The 19,382-nt window shown below is 34.3% G+C and overlaps 1 protein-coding gene across 1 annotated transcript; it reads right to left on the bottom strand.

Moving 5' to 3' along the window:
- Positions 1–13,318: 13,318 nt before the first annotated feature.
- On the bottom strand, positions 13,319–18,516 carry LOC141717931 (sucrose synthase 7-like). The gene is made up of 14 exons (XM_074520197.1): positions 18,385–18,516; positions 17,896–18,028; positions 17,637–17,791; positions 17,363–17,555; positions 17,032–17,150; positions 16,710–16,926; positions 16,198–16,293; positions 15,905–16,078; positions 15,546–15,662; positions 15,287–15,453; positions 14,778–15,002; positions 14,077–14,643; positions 13,849–13,987; positions 13,319–13,686 (listed from the first exon to the last, which is right to left on the bottom strand). The coding sequence occupies exons 1-14, from the start codon at positions 18,435–18,437 to the stop codon at positions 13,408–13,410; spliced, it is 2,634 nt and encodes an 877-aa protein (XP_074376298.1). The 5' UTR covers positions 18,438–18,516; the 3' UTR covers positions 13,319–13,407.
- Between the last annotated feature and the right edge of the window lie 866 nt (positions 18,517–19,382).

The raw sequence follows: 19,382 nt of genomic DNA on the forward strand, positions 1-19,382 counted from the left end.
TTGATTGTCATACCGATTGTCATATTAGTTCAAATAAATTGTCTTGCTGAATTAATAACAGATTTTAATCTAAACAGAAATTCTAATAAGACAATTAAATGTATTGGCATGACTTTCGGTATGACTAGCAATTGTCATACCGATTGTCATACTAGTTCAAATGAATTGTCTTGTTTTGAATTTAAGCAGATTTTAAACCAATTAAAATCTTGTAAATCCTCAATATTAATTCTAAATTAATTAATCAATTTAATTCAATTAATCAATAAATTAATCTTTGCAGATATAATTTATTTTCTTAATTAAATTATATGACTTAATTAGTTAATAGAGAATTAATACTAACCCTGAGCAGCATCCATTCTTCTGACAATCTTCTGAAAATCACTGAGACTTATGAATCAATTCCGCCACTTCAATGCTGACACTCGATGTACTGTCTGGTTCATGAGTGACTAACTTCGGTGACGTTTCTTCATGTCTTGACTTTGATACTCTGATTTTCTTCAGATTAAATCCTTGTAATAAATGATACCCTGACGAGATCTCTGTCACTTGATTAAATCCACGATCTTGATTTATATCACTGAGGCATGATCAAATTCTTGAACTTCTTCCAGTGAATCTTCAAGTCTGCAGATGAACAATGTTTCTTTATCCTTTGACAGATGTTACTTTGTGAGATCTCTCTGATGGTAGATCCACTATTTACTTATTACATTCTTATTTGAGTTGAGTTGAATCCTCGAATATACAAATAGGCTATGACATATGACTTACAGAGTCTTTTGATATAAAACCGACATCTGCAACAGAGCAGAACTTTTAAAATCATAATTGCTGAATCATAAAATTCTAGTGGAGGAACCTCAGAATTGATTCCTTAATTGTATTCAAAACCATTTTGATATTTTTGAGCGAAATGCTTCAGCAATACTTTGAATCTTGACGAGAATAAAACTCGTAAAACAGTGTTTACGGAAATATCGTAAACAACACCAACAAGAAACAATGATTATGGATTGAATCATAAACTTTACTCAAAACCGAACTCTTGAAATTAATACTTATTTTGCTGTCATATCAAATTAGATATCAATACGACCTTTGATGCTCACTACCTACCCGCGCTAAAATAGGGAAGTTAACATCAATCATCTATACTAATACCACCTTTGATATTTAACAACAACGTAAGTATCAGCGTAAATCACAATCTGAATCAAAACCGCATTTTACCATAATTCCAAAACAGAAACAGTTGATAAATCATTTATTCTATGAATATCAAAAATGATATGATAATTTAGATTAGGATCATCCTCCGACGAACGTACTATCACATGTTGATCATCCCGTGTGATAGCACAAGGTCATGATTGATAGAAACGTGACCCCAAAAATACGAGTACTCAAACAAAAGGCAATATACCTGCCTGTGGCAAAAATTGTGTCATAATATTCTATATGGCACTTAGAAATAGCCCTCCGCTGGACCGTCCGTCCCGGTCACTTACACAATTATGATCCAATCTTAAAACCTTTTATTGAAATGGGGTCATAATAATCGACACCCGAAATAATTTTATTCCCCCAATTCTTGGGTAGGAATATTCACAACCAAATCACTTTTCTCAAAATCCAAAACATTTATAAATCCGATAATTGGATAAGTAAAATCACTTAGCTACTCTCAACATAGAATAGAGGAAGAATACTTGCATAAACAGAATTATTTAATTCAGCGATATATAAAACATTTATCTATTCCGGACTGAATAGGGAAAGCAATACTTGCATGAAAAGATTTAAAATAAATATCACTTGAACAATAAGTGATGATAGGGATACTTGCCTTTGGGTTTTAGTAGTTAGTCACACTCGTAAAGACGCATCTATTCTGACATTCTGTCTCAAAACATCACCATCTTTCTTTTCAACACTCCATCAATATGTTGCTCCTGCGATTGCTAGAAGCCAGATACCCAATACCATTCCATCTCATTCTTTATCCAACGTCTTGTCCCGATCAACTCGAGAGATCCGGTTCTATAATTAAAAGATATAGCTTTAATTGTCTAAACGATAATTACTCGACGAACTGCGCGTCAAAATCCTATCGTCTACCCATACGATAGCCCACACATAAATATAACAGACAATCACAGGACTCTTGATCCACATACACACATAATTCACATAACACGTAAACACATAACTCACTTATCACATAATTCATATCACATATGACTCAGTTCGTCAAAACATTCGACTCAGTATGTTTAAAACTGAAGTCGGGTAAAAAATATGATTTATCGATCAAAATTGACTCAGAATGATATAAAAAATCAAACAGTCCTTTAATACAAAAGAAATTAGGTTTCAAAAGTACTTTTACTGAAATCGAAATATTTTTCTGAGTCTAGAGGCGTTCGTTTCGTATTAAACGGACGAACGGTTTATTTATTACGAAAAAAATAAGAATAAATAAGAATAAATCATTTAATAATATTTATCGAGCCTTAAAAATAATTTAAATAATATTTTAAAGTTCGAAACTAGTTTTCGGAAATTTTAAATCATAAGAAATAATTACCTCGAATTAAATAATCAATTAAAATTCATTAACTAAATAATTTGGATTTATTTTCGAATAATAATAAAAATAATAATCTTCTGAACTAAAAAAAATAATATTTTCTTGGAAATCGGACAGCACCTCCTCTATTTCTCGGACTGCCAGTCGATATCATATCAACACAACCAACAACAATCAACACAATACTTTATATTTACGCGTATAAACACTCTAGAAATGAATAACACGGCCACCTGAACCAAAACTCGGACCAAAAGTGACTTCTCCAACAATTTCTAAAAATTATGAAATAAATATATAAACACTAACATGCTATAATATACAAAAGTACGAAGGCGGAATTTCGGAATCGTTACCCAAAATAAATTTTGATCACCCCGAAGAGAATATCTGATGTCCGGAAAATATCTCCAGAAAAATCCGAAATTAATAGCCATAGACATATACACGCTGAGATGCCATGTGGAGTAATCACCGCCTCCAATCTCTTTTTCTATGCCCAGAAAATAATTTAAAACGGAAAATATATGCTCCGCAAATTTTCTTCTCAAAACCTTGCAATATATATCTAAGCGTAGGTATCGAAGCGCTAATCGTTTATATATATAATAATTGAAATTTGGATGAACGGTTTGAGAGATATGAATTTTTGAAAATTAAAAAGTATATAAACAGGAGAGAGACAGAAGAGAAGAAGGGGGATGAACCTGGCGGATAAAAGAAAAAGAGGGAGGGGTAATACGCGGGTGGGGCGGGGGTGTGGCTGACAGGTTTCTTTCTTTCTCTTTTTTTTTTGTTTTGTTTTGTTTTTTTTTTCTTTTATCCACTGTACTACTTGCAGTACTTATCAACATACAAGCCTAATTTTGTCCCGAAATTTAGAATTTAACGAGCAAACTTACGGGTACAATTAACCCGAAAATTACCAAATAAGTTTTAAAATTCTCGGAATAATTAAAAACTAATAAAATAAAATTTTCATAATTTTTAAAGCATTTTTGACTTGCACGCTATACCCGCATTTTACAATTAACGAACCGAGCTACACTTGAAACAAATTCAGAAAATCACGAAAATAGTCTTAAAATGTTACAAATATCCCGAAGTTTATAAAAACATAAATTTTGTAATTTTAAAACAATTTTTGAAATGCAATTTGTACCCGCTTTTATCAATTAAACGATTCAACGCACGGGTGAAATTAATCTCAAAAATTCCTAAAATAATTCTAAAATTCTCAGAATATTCCAAACTTAAATAAATATGAGGTTCGTAATTTTTGAAGAATTTTGGAATTAAATACGGATTTTACAAATAAATGAAATCGGAAAATCATACAGGGCTAAATAATTGATGAAATATTGATTTCTAAATTTTATAAAATCCCAAATATAATTATTGTAATTATAAAGTCATAAAAATAATTTTAAAGATAATTTAAATATTTATGAAATTAAATTTTCAATAAAATCACTTTTAAAGACAAAAATAAAACGATACGACTCAATAATTAATAATACAATTAATCCTCAATGGCAACTGAATCCCACACAATTAATATTACATACAACACATAGCAGACTGAATATCCATCCAATCCCTAATATTACTAAACGAACCCAATTTACCGATATCAATAAAATGATCGGTTTTCAAATAAACTTTTGAAAATAATACATTTAAGTAAATATTTTCAGAAATTAATAAGGATCGATATAACACTTAATAATTAGCACAATACCATTTATTAATACCAACTCGTCAAACAGGAATAAAATATCCAAAATTTTATTCCTTATAAATCAGAAAATCACCTAAACATATTCAATTAATAATAAAATAAATTCTGAAAAATATGGGATATCACAATCTACCCCCCTTATAAGGATTCCGTCCTCAGAATCAGCAGAAGACAGCACTAGGGATCTTCTGGCCAACTTTCCAATCTTGCATACGTAACCTTTCTCAAAATTTCTAATAACATTGCAATTCCTTATACCACACAGTTACCACGTGAGCTTCACTCCGCATTATTGTTCCATCCACATCCTTTGACCAATTTCTCAATAGAATCGCTTTTACTGATTGCGAGAAAGAAGAATAGAGAGAAAGATAAAGAGAAAGAAAAAGAAAGAGAGAGGGAGAGATAAATAGAGAGAGAAGTAAAGAAACAGACTGGCTTCGTTATACGCCACTGATATTCTAATCGCATTGTAATCCACTGCTGCTCTTTGTAATTTCATCCAAAAGTCTTACTCTCCATTAACCCGGATAACTCATTTCAACTTGATTGGCATACCTTCGCATATTTGAGATAATAAAATAATGGAATTTCAAAAAGAAGAGAATTTCATAGTATAACAGGACTAAAATCTGAGTTTGTGAAAAAGTATTATTGAAATAAGAGAATGTTAGATATATTTGATAATGTCATGGCTAATATGTCTTATATTTAGCTTTCAGATCTTGTGTGAACAGGATAGATCAGTACTTAACTGTTGATCAGTACTTATACTGGAAGTCAGGACTTAAGGATATCAGTACTTATATTATCAGGAGATAATCATCAGAAGATAGATATCAGAACTTAAGTGCTGAAGGACAATCAGATAAGGACAGTAGCTGATTAAAGGAAAGAAGATAGAGATAAAACATAAGAAGAGATATGCATGAAGAAGGAATTCCGTGAAGAATGGAATACTTGGAATAGAAGATATCTGATTGATATATTTTAGGAAGCAGAATTATATTCCATATCAATTAGCGATTATCTTGTAACTGTGTAGTATATAAACACAGGCATAGGGTTTACACTATAAGTGTTATCATTATCGAAGTTATTATTCTTTATAACCCTAGCAGCTCTCGTGATATTTGTTCATCACTGAGAGGTAACAGTTCCATATTGTAACAGAGTTTATTGTTTCAATAAAGTTTGTTTTCTGTTCGATTTGAGTGTACTATACACTGTATTCACCCCCTCTACAGTGTGTATGTGACCTAACAGAGAATAACCGAGAGATCAATATGATCAAATGAACTTGGTATTGCGTGTCTAAATTAAGACACTACTAAAGGTTATTAACCATCTGGTAGTTACAACACACACAAGTGATGGCGTCCCATCCGACTCCTATCACACAGACAGGTATACCTTGTGTCCTCTATAGTTAGGGTTGTTCATCTCAGTCGGAATAAAAATATCAAAGAATTCAAAATCAAATGAATAAAACTGAAAAGATTTCAAAGCTGATATTTCTGAAGGAAATGAAGTCCAGAGAATAAAAATTCTGGCACAAAATGAATAAGCTGGTCTTAGGGATTATGTGTTCTAACTGATATTTCTTTTTGAGAGAAGTCAAAAGAATTTATTGAAAAAGAAGGTATTGCCAAAGTCTTAATATTTATCTCCAATTTGAACTCTCTAGTTGACTCGCCATCTGATTGTAGACACTTCTTCACGTTCCAAAGATATCGATAATCTTAATCGTCGTCGAATCGTAGTAGCCTCGAAAGATTCCACCATAGAAGTTTGGAGCTTCCCAGAGTTCCATCCAGCTCAACACAACCATCTCGAACGAATGCGCCTATCTTAACTTACTCGTTGGCACTATATCCGATAGTCCAACAGGAACTCGGTATGAGCTCAAACGTCCTCACATAGCTATACGCACTCCTACATACTCTCGTTTCTAGTTTACTATAACCTCAGCTCTGATACCAATCTGTAACGCCCCCAAATCCGGGGTCAGAGGATTTGGTCGTCACCATGAAACCTCAATCCAAATCAACCTGTTTAATCGATAAATAAATGCCAGCGGAAGATATTTAGCATAAATGACCCCAACTAATCCAAGATCTTTTAAGGTTACAGTCCTAGAAACAAGAATTCCAAATTCCGTAAATAATTTTTCACTTTCTTTTAAAACTCTGTTCAATAAATTTTCCATTCTAAACTAACCCGCTAGTATAACTTCAAAAAGAAGTATACTAGGCCCAACTATAAAATAACACAATTATAATATAATATAATATAAATAACTTTACACAATAGAACTTACACTAGTTCGCAAACCCTGGACCCATCACCTTCCAAGAGCTTCTTCTTTGCTTCCTCGAATTACGCAGCTAAACAGCGCAACTAATCCTCACTGGAGGTTAAATTTAAAAACAGGCAAGTATGAGCGGAAGAAATGCTCAGCAAGATCATTATGACATATATAGGGTCTTTTGATATAAAACCGACATCTGCAACAGAGCAGAACCTTTAAAATCATAATTGCTGAATCATAAAATTCTAGTGGAGGAACCTCAGAATTGATTCCTTAATCGTATTCAAAACCATTTTGATATTTTTGAGCGAAATGCTGCAGCAATACTTTGAATCTTGACGAGAATAAAACTCATAAAACAGTGTTTACGAAAATATCGTAAACAACACCAACAAGAAATAATGATTATGGATTGAATTATAAACTTTACTCAAAACCGAACTCTTGAAATTAATACTTATTTTGCTGTCATATCAAATTAGATATCAATACGACCTTTGATGATCACAACCTACCCGCGCTAAAATAGGGAAGTTAACATCAATCATCTATACTAATACCACCTTTGATATTTAACAACAACGTAAGTATCAGCGTAAATCACAATCTGAATCAAAACCGCATTTTACCATAATTCCAAAAAAGAAACAGTTGATAAATCATTTATTCTATGAATATCAAAAATGATATGATAATTTAGATTAGGATCATCCTCCGACGGACGTACTATCACATGTTGATCAGCCCGTGTGATAGCACAAGGTCATGATTCATAGAAACGTGACCCCAAAAACACGAGTACTCAAACAAAAGGCAATATACCTGCCTGTGGCAAAAATTGTGTCATAATATTCCATATGGCACTTAGAAATAGCCCTCCGCTGGACCGTCCGTCCCGGTCACTTATGCAATTATGATCCAATCTTAAAACCTTTTATTGAAATGGGGTCATAATAATCGACACCCGAAATAATTTTATTCCCCCAATTCTTGGGTAGGAATATTCACAACCAAATCACTTTTCTAAAAATCCAAAACATTTGTAAATCCGATAATTGGATAAGTAAAATCACTTAGCTACTCTCAACATAGAATAGCGGAAGAATACTTGCATAAACAGAATTATTTAATTCAGCGATATATAAAACATTTATCTATTCCGGACTGAATAGGGAAAGCAATACTTGCATGAAAAGATTTAAAATAAATATCACTTGAACAATAAGTGATGATAGGGATACTTGCCTTTGGGTTTTAGTAGTTAGTCATACTCGTAAAGGCGCATCTATTCTGACATTCTGTCTCAAAACATCACCATTTTTCTTTTCAACACTCCATCAATATGTTGCTCCTGCGATTGCTAGAAGCCAGATACCCAATACCATTCCATCTCATTCTTTATCCAACGTCTTGTCCCGATCAACTCGAGAGATCCGCATCTATAATTAAAAGATATAGCTTTAATTATCTAAATGATAATGACTCGACGAACTGCCCGTCAAAATCCTATCGCCTACCCATACGATAGCCCACACATAAATATAACAGACAATCACAGGACTCTTGATCCACATACACACATAATTCACATAACACGTAAACACATAACTCACTTATGACATAATTCATATCACATATGACTCAGTTCGTCAAAACATTCGACTTAGTATGTTTAAAACTGAAGTCGGGTAAAAAATATGATTTATCGATCAAAATTGACTCAGAATGATATAAAAAATCAAACAGTCCTTTAATACAAAAGAAATTAGGTTTCAAAAGTACTTTTATTGAAATCGGAATATTTTTCTGAGTCTAGAGGCGTTCGTTTCGTATTAAACGGACGAACGGTTTATTTATTACGAAAAAAATAAGAATAAATAAGAATAAATCATTTAATAATATTTATTGAGCCTTAAAAATAATTTAAAATAATATTTTAAAGCTCGAAACTATTTTTCGGATTTTTTAAATCATAAGAAATAATTAACTCGAATTAAATAATCAATTAAAATTCATTAACTAAATAATTTGGATTTATTTTCGAATAATAATAAAAATAATAATCTTGTGAACTAAAAAAAATAATATTTTCTTGGAAATCGGACAGTACCTCCGTGCTATTTCTCGGACTGCCAGTCGATATCATATCAGCACAACCAACAACAATCAACACAATACTTTATATTTACGCGTATAAACACTCCAGAAATGAATAACACGACCACCTGAACCAAAACTCGGACCAAAAGTGACTTCTCCAACAATTTCTAAAAATTATGAGATAAATATATAAATACTAACATGCTATAATATACAAAAGTACGAAGGTGGAATTTCAGAATCGTTACCCAAAATAAATTTTGATCACCCCGAAGAGAATATCTGATGTCCGGAAAATATCTCCAGAAAAATCCGAAATTAATAGCCATAGACATATACACGCTGTGATGGCATGTGGAGTAATCACCGCCTCCAAACTCTTTTTCTTTGCCTCAAAAATAAATTAAAACGGAAAATATGCTCCGCAAATTTTCTTCTCAAAACCTTACAATATATATATATCTATGCGTAGGTATCGAAGCGCTGATCGTTTATATATATAATAATTGAAATTTGGATGAACGGTTTGAGATATATGAATTTTTGAAAATTAAAAAGTATATAAACAGGAGAGAGACAGAGAGACAAAAGAGAAGAAGGGGGATGAACCTGGCGGATAAAAGAAAAAGGGGGAGGGGTAATACGCGGGTGGGGAGGGGGTGTGGCTGACAGGTTTCTTTCTTTCTCTTTTTTTTTTGTTTTGTTTTGTTTTTTTTTCTTTTATCCACTATACTACTTGCAGTACTTATCAACATACAAGCCTAATTTTGTCCTAAAATTTAGAATTTAACGAGCAGACTTACGGGTACAATTAACCCGAAAATTACCAAATAAGTTTTAAAATTCTCGGAATAATTAAAAACTAATAAAATAAAATTTTCATAATTTTTAAAGGATTTTTGACTTGCGCGCTATACCCGCATTTTACAATTAACGAACCGAGCTGCACTTGAAACAAATTCAGAAAATCAGGAAAATAGTCTTAAAATGTTACAAATATCCCAAAGTTTATAAAAACATAAATTTTGTAATTTTAAAACAATTTTTGAAATGCAATTTGTACCCGCTTTTATCAATTAAACGATTCAACGCGCGGGTGAAATTAATCCCAAAAATTCCTAAAATAATTTTAAAATTCTCAAAATATTCCAAACTTGAATAAATATGAGTTTCGTAATTTTTGAAGAATTTTGGAATTAAATACAAATTTTACAAATAAATGAAATCGGAAAATCATACAAGGCTAAATAATTGATGAAATATTGATTTCTAAATTTTATAAAATCCCAAATATAATTATTGTAATTATAAAGTCATAAAAATAATTTTAAAGATAATTTAAATATTTATGAAATTAAATTTTCAATAAAATCACTTTTAAAGACAAAAACAAAACGATACGACTCAGTAATTAATAATACAATTAATCCTCAATCACAACTGACTCCCACACAATTAATATTACATACAACGCATAGCACACTGAATATCCATCCAATCCCTAATATTACTAAACGAACCCAATTTACCGATATCAATAAAATGATCGGTTTTCAAATAAATTTTTGAAAATAATACATTTAAGTAAATATTTTCAGAAATTAATAAGAATCGATATAACACTTAACAATTAGCACATTACCATTTATTAATATCAACTCGTCAAACAGGAATAAAATATCCAAAATTTTATTCCTTATAAATCAGAAAATCACCTAAACATATTCAAATAGTAATAAAAATAATTCTGAAAAATATGGGATATCACATCCTTGGCTTGGTAGAATCATCATAATTTTTGGGATTGAGACCAACAACAGTTGAACGTTGTACTGGAGAACCTTCCTGAAATTCCTCACCTCCATGTGCATCTTCTTCAACATGTTCTTCTTCGTTTGTTTCAGACTCACTCGAAACATCAAACCAAGTACCTTCAGTCTCCTTTTCACCATGTTCAGACCAAGACCATGGCTGTGTTTCTTTAAAACTTACATCTGGACTTATGCACACACACTTGCTCACAGGATCATAAAGGTGATAACCTTTAGTACTTGGCTCCTTTCCCAGATTAACAACCCGTTTACTTCGATCCTCCAACTTACTAATTGAGCTTCCAGTCAATTTCATGTATGCTACACACCCAAACACCCGTACATAGCTCAAGTCTGGTTTTCTTTCATACCACACTTCGTAAGGTGTTTTCCTAGTGAGAGCACGCGTTGGAACTCGATTAAGAATATAAACTGAATTCCTCACTACTTCTCCCCACAGTTTGTTTGGCATCTTCATCTCCTTCAAATTGCTCCTAGCCATCTCCACTACCGTTCTATTACGTCTTTCAACCACCCCGTTTTTCCGGGGTGTGTACGGTGTTTTATAGTGTCTTTCTATGTCTACCCCCTCGCAATACTCCTTAAATTCATTAGAAGTAAACTCTCCCCCACGGTCAGTTCTAAAAACTTTAATGCTTTTCTTAGAACTCTTTTCCACTTGAGCACGAAAAATCTTAAACATTTTTAATGCCTCATCTTTTGTTTTCAGAAAGTAAACCCACATAAATCGACTGAAATCATCAACCAATAAAAAGAAATACCTGTATCCCCGAGGCCGTTTACGGATCAATTGGTCCGCAAAGATCTCCATGAACTAGTTCGAGAACCTGGCTTACTTCATAGCTCACCTTCCTTGGAAATTTCTTTCTAGCATGCTTCGACATAAGACATCCATCACATACACCACTCGACATTTTGATTTTTGGCAGCCCCTTTACCATGGTTTCCTTGGACATCAGGTGTATTTCCTGATAGTTGACATGTCCGAGGCGCCTATGCCACAACCGGGCAATCTCATCCACTTTATTCAAAAAACACTCTTGGATTTTTGTCTCAATAACAATCTTGTAAAGATGATTTGGCAAACGCTTTACCTTCATCAGCAATTGATCATCTTTATCGCGAACCCACAAGTATTCCCCTCTGAGTACTACCTCATTTCCATCTTCAGACATCTGCCCCAAACTCACAATGTTGTTGCGTAGATTCGGTATGTAATACACGTCGTGTAACAACCTTTCTTCTCCATTTTTGCACATCATGATCACAGTTTCTTTTTCTTCTATTTTAACTGTAGTCCCATCTCTGAAGTGAACCTGCCCAGTAACATTTTCATCAAGTCTTGCAAACTTCTCCTTGAAGCATGTCATGTGGTTGCTTGCGCCATTGTTAAGGTACCACACATTGATTTCTCCACCACTCCTTGACAACAACGCTTTTACTATCTCACAGCCATCCACCCTCAATTTTCTCGATTCCTCTTTGGTACATTTTGCCAACAATAACGCTGGCTCATCATCCTCCACTTGTGCTATATTAGCCTCATGCTTCTTCTCTCTGGATTTCTTGGGTTTTCAACATTCTTCCGCGAAGTGGCCATATATTCCATAGTTATAGCACATCACATTTCCTTTGTCTCTCCCCCTTGATTTCTAGAGCCCGAGGATCCTTCCCTGTTCGTCTTCTTGAGCCACTCCTCCCGAGTCAACAACAACCTTCCTTCAGTTTATCCTTGTTTTCCACCTTGCCCTTTATACGCTCCTCGTGCACCTTAAGGGATGCCACAACTTCTTCAATGGTCATGGATTCAAGGTCCCCAAATTGTTCCATGATGGAGGTTATTTACAAAAATCTCGACGGCACAACTCTCAACAGTTTCTTCACTGTTTATGATTCACTCATCTCTTCTCCGAGTGCTCTTATGTTTGTGAATATTCCATTCATTTTCATGTGGAAGTCATCGATTTGTTCATCATCCCTCATGGTTCAGGCTTTAAAATCGGATTTCAGAGTTTGAACCCTGGCCTTCTTTACTTTATCTGCACCCTGACATAGCATTTTTAATGCCTCCCATACCCAATTTGCTGTCTCTTTTTCTGCAAGTGCCAACAAAAATTCCTCAGGAATCCCCTGATATATCATGACTATAGCCACCTTGTCAGTCTTGTCTTCGACTGCTGCATCTTTGGACTCAATGGCATTCCACACTCCTTGTGCCTTCAAATACACTTTTATCTTGAGAGCCCAAGTGGTGTAATTACTTCTTGTGAGTATTGGGTAACTCAACCCCAACGACCCACTCAACCCTTTGCCGGTGTCCATCCTCTGTTGCCTTTTCCGTTCACCCAGAACTCCCTGCTCTGATACCAAGTGTTGTTACTATATATATATAGACTAATTTAAGCAGAGAAGATAGACCTCGTATATCCAGAAAAGACTCTCTTTTTATTATTTAACTGCAATACAATAGATAAATAAGCAAAACACCAACTACTGATGCTACAAAGTAGGACATTACACCCAAGAACTCCTAATACTACTGCTAACTTTATTCAACTCCTATAAACACGACTAAAAACCAGAGACACTATCTAGAACCACAAACACCAGCTGACTACTTCAAACTAGCCGTTAGAAAAACAAACCACACACAACTACACATGTTTGAGATTATTTTCCAACATGTAGGAAGCAACACAATTCACAGAACCATGGCCAATAGATTTACAATGGAGACAATCTATTCTTGCATGGGAACTGATATTATTCCAAGTAGTTTATTTAAATAATTATATGCCCTTAGAAAATGATGCACCAGATGTTTTTAGTCACCAAGTGTATACGCTACAATCTTCATCAGCCAGTAGACAGCAATGAAGGAAGCCAAGCATATACGGAGCCACCACCAACAAGGGAAAACTACAGGTTCATCTCTGGGTAAAATGAGCTGCTGCATATCTTTCTTTGCTATAATATTAGTTTGTCTGGGAAAAGCTACAGGATGGGGTACTTCTGCCACTGTAGATGATGGTTGCCCAGGTTTTAGGGTCATTCTTATAGCAGACCTCGGAGTTTCCTCCAATGGGAGTCTTATATTTCTTGCCTGTAGCATTAAAAATTTATCGAAGAATGTGCATTAATATATTAATTTTTTTTTACCTATATAACATGCATAGACACTATTCCAATATTTGGCACAATTCCAGTACTGATCGCTATAATATGGTGCCTGCTTCTTGGAAAATTTGAACATTTTTAGACTCACCAATTTTCTGAATTGGAGATTGTAGAACATGTCAATATATCTTTGCTTAGCTTGCTTCTTTTCTTTGTTCATCTGTCTCCAAACCCCATAAATGGATCCCATTGTCAAGACATTGTGGGCATATATTTTCCACGTGTAGCTGTAGTTGAAACATGATCATCAAGATGGGATCAAGAAACTTATATTCTGCTCTCATTTCATTTGTTAGTATATATGATCAAACTGTACCATTCATATATGCGCTCCAGTGCATCTTGAGACAGCCTGTTCCAATACTTTGTGTCCACCCTGCATTTTTCGAAGAAATCGGCAATCTTGTTGCTTGATTTATCTCCAATGGTAGGATCAATATGAAATCCTGAAATCCCATCGACAATTATCTCCGCTGGTCCACCTTGAATTGTTGCAAAAGTAGGTAGTCCACAGTTCATTGATTCAATAACGGTTAAGCCAAATGCTTCATATAGTGCAGGCTGCACAAAAGCACCCTTTGTGTCTGCAATGCACCGGTATATTTCTCCATTACGATACCTGTCAGTTTGAGCTGCTATCCATCTAATATGACCCTTTAGTTGGTACTTCTTTATCAAGGAATGCATCTTAATTATTTCCATGATTTCTTCCCTGTCTTTAGATTTCGATGGATCAAAGAACCCTGCAACTATTACCAGGTTCACCAAATTTTGGAGCCTTTTATTCTTTCCAAACATTTCAACTAGGCCAGTAATGTTCTTAACTGTGTCAAGCCTTGCCATGGAAAATATAATCGGTTTTTTCCTGTCCGCTAGAAATCCACTGCGTAATTAAGGCATAACCCGATTATTGTAGATGTTGTGGAGCGAACAGAAATTAGATTTCTTGGTAAACTGGTACACCACATCACTCACTGATGTGACTTAGTTATTAATTAGGTTTGAATATGTACTTACATGGCCTCATTGCTATCATCTCTACTGTATAGTAATTGCTCTATGGCGGAATGAAATTTGCTGAATCGCTTCTCTTTCTCAGTGAAAGGAAAGTAGACTGACTGGTCAGCCCCAGGAGCAGCAATATTGAATTTTGGATCGAAGACATTGATACCCGATACCACTCTACAAAGACCTGGCATGGTAAATGCTGCATGACTTTCATATTGTCCAGATTTATTCTTACTGAAGAACAAACAAGTAAGAATTAGATCTCCCTGAACACATAGAATGATAATAATTTTATAAATAAAACATTCACTTGCTTTGCTGTTTAGTAGCTAAGACTATATACCATTCAGTGGGTTTGTCATTATTTAGAATCACAAGAAAGTTTCTATATCAAATAAAGTTTTATAAGTTTGTACAATGTACCCCAATAGTATGATAGAATAACTGAGCAAATTTGTATGTAAGCCCCCTTCTACCGAGCAGTTTGAATTTTAGGCCAAAGCTAAAAGAAGACTGACCTTCCAGCAATTTCTTGATATGTGCTTGTTATAATAAAATCAGCAGAATTCATCGCTATCAAATCAGCCATAAACTGACATGAGAAGTGGTATTTTGGATCCAACTCTCTCCATTTTAAATCAGAATCGTCATACTTGGTTTTTTCCAAAGCATGAGCAATTGTTCCCTATGTTATGAAGCATTTAAAACTTTAGATGCTTCCATTTGTAGATTACATAGAACACTGCAAATTAGTTGAAACTAAAATGTGAAATTGACCTGAGTTACTCCTAGTCTGCTAGCCATCAAGGATGCTACAATATTCCCATCAGTGTAGTTCCCTATTATAAGATCTGGTTTACAATCCAGCAGCTTAAATATCTTTTCAGTAGCATCCTGGTAACCAGAAGAGGAATGCTGAGATGAATCGTGTTAATGCAACTAGACAATTTGCAAAATGAGTATTTCTAGCAATGCAGCATAAATAACCAAGTGTAGTGCATTATGTGGTCAATATCTGGTTGCTTTGGCTGACACATGTTGACTCATACAAATTAAGACTTTATTTGATTTTAATAATGTTCCATAGATTAATGTCTTGCACATACTCAGGGTGAAGAAACAAAGGAAGAACTTGCCTGTGAAAACCTCTCTAAGAAAGGGTAACTGTCAAACCTAGAAACCCATTGCTTCAGAATCCCTTTCTCAGTCTTAAATGGAATCCTGAGGATGTGGGAATGCATGGTGTTGTCAATAGGCTCCATTTCCTGGTTGCACTTCGTGCCATGAGTATCCGGTATTAGACGAGTGACCTGCAGTTTCATTCGTTTTTAAAATTCGAAAGGATTGTAAATAACTTATCCATAGAAGTTTGTAATTGAACAGTTGACTGTTAAGTGGTAACAGATGCATTAATGCATGTATGTCTTACCACTAAAATCTGAGGCTTTACGCTCAACCCTTGCTGCTTGATCCGGAGCAGCAATTCTTCCTCTAAAGCTCTTACTTGATCCAGAATATAAACCACCTGCATCCAGTAATATTAATTTCTTAGCTTACAGTCCTACCACTCGAGCTATGTCAGATTAAATAAGATCGCAAGCTTTTTACACACAATAAGGTAAGTCCATTCTAGACAGATTATTTGTCTTAGATTCCAAACTTGATCTCATGTGTAACAAGCAGGGGAAAAGTACATATACTTGTCTAGCCAAGACAGAGGCCATAATTGTTTACTTAATATCTTGTTCAGGCTCGTTAATGAGGCAGAAATCCAGGTTTTCACTAATTTCCGGACTACAAACACTCACATTGTACTTCTTCGTCCCCGAATGCAACTTGCATCTTGAATACAGTAGCCAATATGAGTTTGTATCATACTGAAAAGAATTTTGTTTCTAAGTTCAAGTGATTCTTTTCACGGAAATACTGCATTATATATACCTGTCCTCCTGTATCAGGTAATCCAAGAACATCTGACTGGCCAAAATACCCATGGATGGAGAGGACTACAATATTAAATACAACAGGAAGCCTCTGAAAGAGCAACTCTATGTTAATAGGATCTGGAGCCTGTAGTATCTCAGCAACTATCCGCATTGTTTCTCTAACCCTTTCTGCAGTATCTCCCCACCCTTTTTCGAATCCCCACTCTTTAAGCCTAGACCATCACAAAATTTTAGCAATGCAGTAGGTTAATTTCACAATTTACCGATATAATTTGTTTATTAATTTCTCTTATTATTAGTGCAGACAGTTTAATTACTTTTGCTCAAAATTCTGGTAAGGTGCGTCTTTTGGAAGGACGGAAAGGAAAACATCAGCAAGTAATAATGCTGCCTGGAACTTGGCAACTTTATTAAGAGTCTCATTGATGATAAGATTCTGCACATGTAAATAACAGCTCATCAGAGTTTATATCTGTTAGTAGTAACTAATAAATAAGCGACTTTTGTAGAGAATGTTTGCACAACAGAGTTTTGCATTCTAACTTTTAGTGGTGCAGGATGTTGTATATTTGATTGTACAGTTGAAGCAAGTATTGTGTTGTTTACTTCCTTGTTAGTGTTTGGTTTGAATGAAGGATATTGACTTACCTCTCCTCGATGATTTAGAGCCAACAAATACTCAACCAAAGGCATTGCACTTTCGGGATTCCCACTGAACTTAGTTGACATAAACTTTGAGATGAAGTTTACTCCTTTTCCAATAGAAGAAGGTAAGGTTAGGCAAGAAGTGGTGACATCAAATGCTCCAAAATCTACTTGTAGTGAATTATCATCATTTGCCCTGCATAAATTTGAATGAATCAGAAATTTTGAGCTCAATTATACTGACACACACACACACACACATGCAGGTAAAATGTACCATTTTTGGTCGTATATCAGTTCCTTGAACTTGAGGTACTCCGTGGAAGTGATGGCATCAACAGATAGATCATTAGCTCGGACCTTGACATATTCCCAGCATCCAGGATTTTGTCTGACAGCAAAAGCAACATCAGGTGGATTAACAGCCGCCTCCTGCACATTTATGGCATTTTTTTTGATCATGCGCCAATTGTACCTATGCTGTTGTCGGATCATTTAATACCTATATGCATGTAGAGAGATGATGGAACATTTACCTGTGTGGAGCTCAAGATTCTACCAAGTAAACCTTCTAAAACCTTGCTTCTTTCTAACTTGTCCTCGATGGATTTTTCGATTTCGTCCATCAAGTTTTGATGTTTCATTAATCTTCTCCCACTTGCCACAAATCTGTTGTCATTGAGAATAGTCAACATTATAATTACATTGTGAGGACTCAAAGTAGCTTATATAATAATCTCTTAGTCTATAAGATAATATAACCGGGAAGGGTCCTTTAGACAGAAATTCCTTTTAGATATTTTGACTAGTTTTTCAGCACACCATGTAAATAATGAAAGTTTGACAAAATTAGAGCGCGCACACAAAAACAGTGCAAAACAAAGTAGCAACATAAAAAACAAAGGTTTGTAAACTAAAACGTTTGCAACTTGTTGCTGGTTTGCCTTTCACAATAGAATCATCATCTTACATCTAGACTAAGTTTGTGTGCGTGAATGTTTAAATTTGTGTTTAAGCACGTCTACCTCGAAAAACATTTCTTCATATGGTAGCGGCTCTGCCTTAAGGCCTCCGGCATGGTATCAGCTGTTGTAGAATCCACAATATTATATATATATATAATATAATGAATAAGTAAAAACTAAGAAAGGTAAAACTCTTGCTGGTATTTGTACAGGTCATGAAAGTATATATATATATATACGATGGGGTTGGGGGGGCATAAGATTAAGAAGTGTTAAAAAACCTGTATAAGAGGAAATGAATGAAGATGCACAAGGAAGAGAAAGAACATTCTCTTGTGCAAGAAAAGAATGCGTTTATGCGTGTGTTCAAAAATTAATCAACTGTATTCTTTTCTTTAAAGGGTTTCAGTTTCACCGTCGCCATGCACAACACCACTCTTGCTATGTTCTAAAAAGCAGAAATCCGGATTGTTCGGTGAGGGACCTTATAGTGATTAATCGGATAATCAGTGATTAATTGAAATATTAATGGGAAGCAATGTATTTAATAAATAATAATAAATAATTCTATTTAAATATCACTAACCTTTCATATGATTTACAAAAAGAAACCACATATTATTAATTCAATAATGATATTTAAATTGTAAGATTTATAAAAAAAACCATCACCACTATTTCATAATTGATATTTAAGTGGTTTATATACTAACTACTCACTACCTGCTAGTTAGAAAATTACTACCTACTATAATATTAATTATTATTTTCAAAAAACTTAAATTTTTCCTTAAAAAAATATTTTTTTTATTAATTTCAAACTTTGATCGATTCGACCAATTTTTTACCCGAATCGACCGATTTTTCTCGAACTACCCGATTTTTGACCGAATTTTAAAAAACCTTACTTTGACCCGATTAACGATTAATCGAGACGGACCCCATCCGAACTCCGATTAATCGTCCGATTAATCAGTTAATCGGCCGGTTTTTAGAACACTGCTTACTATTAGTACCCGTGCAACTTGCATGTCATCTGTAGAAAAAGATGAATAGTG

The sequence above is a fragment of the Apium graveolens genome, chromosome 4 (assembly GCF_009905375.1).
Source record: "Apium graveolens cultivar Ventura chromosome 4, ASM990537v1, whole genome shotgun sequence".
Lineage (NCBI taxonomy): Eukaryota > Viridiplantae > Streptophyta > Magnoliopsida > Apiales > Apiaceae > Apium > Apium graveolens.

Bases quoted from the DNA above. Each gene is read 5' to 3' on its own strand.
- LOC141717931 (XM_074520197.1), bottom strand. From the start codon at position 18,437: ATGCCGGAGGCCTTAAGGCAGAGCCGCTACCATATGAAGAAATGTTTT. The intron at 17,556-17,636 runs GTACATTTTACC...AAATTTATGCAG, and splicing joins CTGATATACGACCAAAAATG to GGCAAATGATGATAATTCAC. The intron at 16,294-16,709 runs GTATATATAATG...TACTGGATGCAG, and splicing joins TACCTGATACAGGAGGACAG to GTGGTTTATATTCTGGATCA.